This window comes from Gossypium arboreum, chromosome 7 (genome assembly GCF_025698485.1).
Source record: "Gossypium arboreum isolate Shixiya-1 chromosome 7, ASM2569848v2, whole genome shotgun sequence".
NCBI classification, from domain to species: Eukaryota; Viridiplantae; Streptophyta; class Magnoliopsida; order Malvales; family Malvaceae; genus Gossypium; species Gossypium arboreum.
In genome coordinates, this window is record NC_069076.1 from 100,608,970 (window position 1) to 100,615,356 (window position 6,387).

The 6,387-nt window shown below is 27.0% G+C and overlaps 1 protein-coding gene across 1 annotated transcript; it reads left to right on the forward strand.

The window, feature by feature from the left end:
- Positions 1–2,218: 2,218 nt before the first annotated feature.
- LOC108476220 (ethylene-responsive transcription factor ERF039-like) lies at positions 2,219–3,474 on the forward strand. The gene has a single exon (XM_017778366.2). The coding sequence runs from the start codon at positions 2,304–2,306 to the stop codon at positions 2,925–2,927; it is 624 nt and encodes a 207-aa protein (XP_017633855.1). The 5' UTR covers positions 2,219–2,303; the 3' UTR covers positions 2,928–3,474.
- The last annotated feature ends 2,913 nt before the right edge of the window (positions 3,475–6,387 follow it).

The window sequence follows — 6,387 nt, forward strand, 5'->3', positions numbered from 1 at the left end:
CTTATATATAAAAGATTGATAAATAATTTATGAAGGGATGAAAGTAAATAACAAATTTTATTATGGTGGTGATAGTGGTTACAAGGACCCAAAGTTATTTTTTAATTTAAATCGAACAAAAATATTCGATTCGATTCGATTCAAATTCCATCTCACTCAACTCCAATTCAAGAAAATTTCAAATCAAGTCAGGATGATAAAACATGATTCGTCAACTAAATTAACTCGAAGTTTTTTTATTCGATTTGATCGAACGCTCACCCCTAATTGACAGACTAACTAATGTATCATCTAGTTATAAATACATGAGATTTATGGATTTTTTTTGTTACAACTATATTGCAATGGCATTAAATGATCAAGAAAAGACTTCTTTTATCATGGAGGATGAAGTATTATGTTACAATGTAATGCCCTTTGGCTAAAAGAATGCAAGTGTCATATATCAGTCATGACCAAAATATTGAAATTGCACTATGTTGAAAGTTCAAATCGCAAAAAATTTACTAAAAATAAACTTTAAGCTATTTTTTTTCAAATATTCCCTAAATTAATAATAAATAAAATATAAATATAATTAATATAATTAAGAACATAAATAGAATAGTTCAAAAGGAGAAATGTCACAAATAATTGAGAAATTACTCACTTTATCATCTTCCTAATTATTCTCAATCTCATTATTACTTCGAAAGTTGCTCTAATCCAAAAAACCAAACACAGGACCAAATCAATATTTTATAGGTTATTCTCAATCTCATTATTACTTAGAAGGTTGCATATAACAAAAACCTCGACACTCATGACACTATATTCCTTTCTTTTTCTCTTGAGGTGCATCTTTATTGATCACAACTCCCTGACACTTTCCCTTGCAATAATTTGTATTGGTTTCAAATCTCTTATTCTTTCTGGTTAGCTTATTACGCCCTATTAAAATTTTGAGTAAAAAGGGCTAACTGCTCCTGCAAGTCCTCCATAGTAGTTTCACCCTCAGTTGCAACTAGGGTTACAACTTGCTATGCAATGTTCCTAGATCTAATACTAGTTGTGAGTTTGTTTATTTTGCCTTTTAGATGTATGCTCAGTTGAAATTAGTCTAACTTACTAGCAATTGTAATAGAAGATGGACATAGAAGTTTGGCTACACAATTTGGAAGCTTCCTACATTTATACTGTGTTTCCCAAAGAGTAATACATTATAAATCAATATGTCCAATACATGATTTAATTCCAGCTCTGCGATCAAGTTGCAACCTCTCTCCTATACAAAACTAGATCGCTTTCTTATTAAGATTTTTTCACTTCAAAACTTAATTGCAAATTGAACAACACCAGCAACTTGCTTATAATAATTTTTGCATTAAAAAAAAAATAAGTTCCTCGCTAGAACAAGCAATTGCTCTTTCAATTTCATATATAAAATAATAACAAGCCTTCTTGTAAATATACAATATTCAATGGCTTGCAAAATTACAATCAATGTGAGTTTTAATTCCCTTGAAAATTATCTCTAAACCCACAAGTTAGGGAACATGTGAAGCCATAGGACAAGTTTTTGAAAGAAAAAATCTATATATTTGCTTTTGCTCATCTAATTATTTTTCAAAACGTATCCAATTAATAGAAAAGAGATAGTATGAAACTGTGATTCCACGTCATACTTGTCCCATGAGGAAAATGCTAGAAATCAGGAGGAAAAATCTGATTTGTTATTATCTTATTTAAAAATTTAATTTAAAACTTAAATTTCAATTGATAAAAGTCGGCTAATAGTGCTATCAATTGGGATTGGGGGCAGAATTAGACTTCTACTTTTTTAAGTTAATTACAACCACAAATATCTATCACCATCTGATAATTACAAAACATGATTAAATTAGTACTCAAAATATATCTAAACATCAAACAAAATAACTCTAGACTGTAAACCCACATAAAGGATTTACAAAATTTGAGTCTTAAACTTAACAACTCAAAATTTTCAAGGCATAATCTTGTATTAAAAAGGCCCATCTAGACATAAGGGTTTAGAGCTCTAGGTGAATCCAAAATATCGAGGGTTGAATCAGTTTAATATTTTAAATTTTATGAATTTTTCATTATTGATAGAACAAGGACTGAATCGAAAATCTAAATTTTATTGCATCACTGTTGCAGTAATTAAAACATTGGGTCCCAATAAAGTGTATTAAAGGTGCCAAACTCTCCCATTTTGGGACGTCCCCTTGCTCCAAGTCTCCTCCAAATAGCAGCTATACTAGTATCAAAAATTGAATATCCCTATAGATGACGTTGTTCTAATGGGTTTAAAGTATATAAAGAAATCCCGTAGGGAGAAAAGATCATCAAACCCAGAAAAAAAACCTAGAGTGTCATCAATGAAACCCAACGCCAGCAACAATCGTGAAAAGAGTTGCAAGTATCGTGGTGTGAGGATGCGAAGTTGGGGCAAATGGGTGTCTGAAATACGTGAACCCAAGAAGAATTCAAGGATTTGGCTGGGCACATTTCCCACGGCGGAAATGGCAGCTCGAGCACACGATGCAGCCTCCATAGCTGTCAAAGGTGAATCAGCTTACCTTAATTTTCCCGAGTTAGCTCATCAACTTCCTCGTCCTGCTACTTGTAGCCATACGGATATTCAAAAGGCTGCTAATGAAGCAGCCTATGGGAATGGCAATGGCATGGTTGGTGAAGAAGAAGAAGAAGAAGAAGAAGAAGAAGAAGAAAGGTTTGAACGGGAAGCAACAAGTTCGACTACAATGTCATCGGAGGATAGTGATCTGAGTATGTGGTTTGACCTTCCTGATCTCTCACTTGAACCAGATGGAACCCATCATCGATTTGGTTTCAATTCATGGTGGCAACATGAACAAGCTGGAATTCACACTGATTTCCAGTTTGAGGAAACGATGATGGAATGAATACAGGTAAAATTATTATAGAGGCCCTTGTATTAGGAGCAGATTGCATTTTGTCTCTTTTATTCAAAAAATAGAAAAATTAATCTTTGTATGTTAGATGAAAGAGTAAACTGATCCTTTATATTTAAAATTTCATTCATTTTCACTATTGAAAACTGGAGTAACTGATTAAATGTACAAAATACCAGTTTTTAACTGTGGATTTGGATGAATTTTTTTAACAAAATCACCAGTTTACTCTTTGATCTAATGTATAAAGATTAATTTCTCTAAATTTTTAATAAAGAGAATAAAATATAATATAACTCTTAGTATAAAAACTTCTATAATAAATACCTCATCATCATAGCTAATGGCTTTTGTTTAAAGAATTTGGGGCGCTGTGGAGGTTCTTCTATTCACCAACTTTACATGTATAAAGACTATTTAGTTCATTGTATTTGTAACAATGGAACCTGAAGATTTCATTTAGGTCAGGCTATAATGGGTTCCACTCTATTTGCTAAGATTTCATAATAATAATAATCTCATCAAACTTTTTATTCTATCGTGTATGTTTGGAGTTTGTAATTATTCTCTGTTCTTTCAGGTAAGGTAAAGTTATCTGTTAGGCTAAATTAGGGATGGGGTTAATTCCATCAAAAGTTCTCACATTATGACTGAAATTTTCTATTGATCTTAAATTTCAAAACATAATTGACATCTTAAAATATCAATAACCTATTAATTTAGGCATCAATTCTAATTCAAATTGGAGCATATTTAACATTCAAATGAATGACTCAATTACATGGTTGATAAAAGATACTAATAATTTAAGGATTCAACTAGAATATTTTAAAGTTTAAGGATCAATTTAAAAAGTAAATAATAATTTGGAGATCTCTGATACAAATAATCCAGCAGAATGTCATCTGAAAGTGTGAAGCATGCTACGTACAACTAGAGTAAAGTCTTCTGCTTTATGCTTTTCCTTAAGTCTTAATTTATTTCATGTCATTTCTTAATGGCAAATAGCAAGAGTCAAATCCTTCCTCTTTTCATCTAAAGAAAAATTGGGGCTTTAATAATTTAGCCTAAGAAAAGAAGAAAAAAAGGCACGATCTTGATTTAAAAACAAAAAGATAAAAGACAAATTTAGTGTTTTTTGTGGTTTTTAAAATATTTATTTAAAAATTATTAAAAATGTATGTCCAAAATGACTACGAATGTTTTACGACGTCCATTTTTAGTATATTTTAATATTCTTTTTAAAAAAAATTCAAGTGATATTGTGACACTTTGATAATCTCTTAATGGTGTTAAGAAAAAAATTTATTTCGTTTGATGAAATTCAAGTTTGAGGAATCATATGAATAGAAAAAGTCCGAAAACCAAGTTGAGAAAAATTATAAAATTGACGAGAATAAAAGTTAGTTTAGTATTGTTTTTAAAAGTTTAGTTTAAAATTTAAATGTTTAATATTATTGTGAAAAAAGTATTAGACATGATGTTGTTAAATTAAAAAATAAACGATGTTGTAATTTATTAATATTATGATATTTCAATAAAATAAAATAAAAATTTACTATAACTCATTATTAATATTTTAAATATTAAAATATAAATTTTATGTAATTTTAAACAATTAATGTTAATTATTTGTAAAAATTTATTTGAATATAAAATTATATTTTAAATATTAAAATATAACCATTACAATTTCAAATGCTATATATTTCATATAAATGTTACATAAAAATATATCGAATTATAAATGAAGGTTAAAAATAAGAACGAAGTCAAAATTCTTGATTGGGGGACCAAGATAAAAATACAAATCATTGAGGGGCTAAAGCTAAAAAGTTAAATTAAATTGATAATTTTTAACGAAGTTTAAAATTGCAATACAATCCTTTTATTCAGGGGATCAAGGCCCTTATCAGCCTTTTTAGATTGCCCGTCATTGATTTCAAATCTGTTTTTTCTTTTTACATTTAAGTCCAAAATCACTTTTTAGAAACATTTTTAATTTTAAAAAAAAATTAATTTATGATCCAAACCCAAAAAGTAAATTATTTTTTTGGTAAAAAAAAAAAAAGAGAGCATGAAAATTATGATAATTATAATAAATTGACAAATTGAAGTCTAATTAAAGAAAAAGGAAGAACAGCCAAAGAGACCGTACTGCCCCTATCATCCCCATCTACATTAAATCCCAGCCAATTTGAATGAGTTATTACTTTCAAAGAAAAAAACAAGAAATATAAAAATTTAATAAAAGAACTAAACTCGTTTATATTTTCTAAATCTGGATTTTTCCTTTATCTACTATTTCTATCTTCTTTAGTTTAACATTGTTTTCTATAAAAATATTTTTAAATTTCGACTGTTTAGCAGTGAAGTTAAAAATATTATAAAATTAAAATATTCATTTTAATTATAATTTTATAAAATAATAATAATAAAATAATTTTGTTAATATTATGATATATGAAATATCATTTTAGAATTAAATTATTATAATAAAGTATACAAAATTATAAGAACTCATTGCTAATATTATTATATTTTTTAACATTTAATATAAAATTATTTAAAATTTAATTTAAATCATATTTATAATTTATACATATGAGGAGTATGATTTCACATCAAAATTGATTTGACTTGAAAACGATTTGAAAAGGAATGAAAAACGAGGCATTAAAGAAGGTATTAACCAAGGTTAAAAAGGAAAACCATCGCTTGTGGTAAATGAGAGACAATGGTTGGACAAGATTAGCCCACGTCATGGTGCTAAAAATCCATTCTTTTAATTTTATTTTATAAATTTTATAAAATTAAAAATACATAATGAATAATTTACAATCTCATTTAGATCTTAATTTTTTTACTTTTAATTTTCTAAATTTAATTAAATTATAATTTTTAAACGAAAATTTTGACTGATGGACTAAAATTGTATTAGTATTGGCATCACATTTAACATTGCACTCCATGTATATTAATGTAATTTAACCAAATTTTAAAGGATAATGGTTAAAGTGATAATAAAAAGGACTAAGTGATAAAATAAGTAAATATTAGGGCCTAAATTAATAATTATCTAATTTAAAATTGGTATAAAGATAAATTTAGCTCCTCACTTTTACTATTTTGTGACTTTGCTCATTTTATTTTTATTGTTTCGACTCTTAACCTTCAAATTTTAATTAAATTAATTTTTAAATAAAATTTAATTGTATTGCTGTGACAGAACATATAATTGTCTACACATATTTCACTATTAACATGAATAATTATTAATTTTTTTAAATTTATTAATAATTTTATTTTTATGAATTGTACATGTATTGTACACGAATGATCACGTCAGTATTGTTAAAATTTTAATGCTTCAATTAATTTTTTCATTTAAAAGAAAACAAATTAAACTAAAAGTTAAAAGTTAAAATAATAAAAATAAATAAGATAAAAA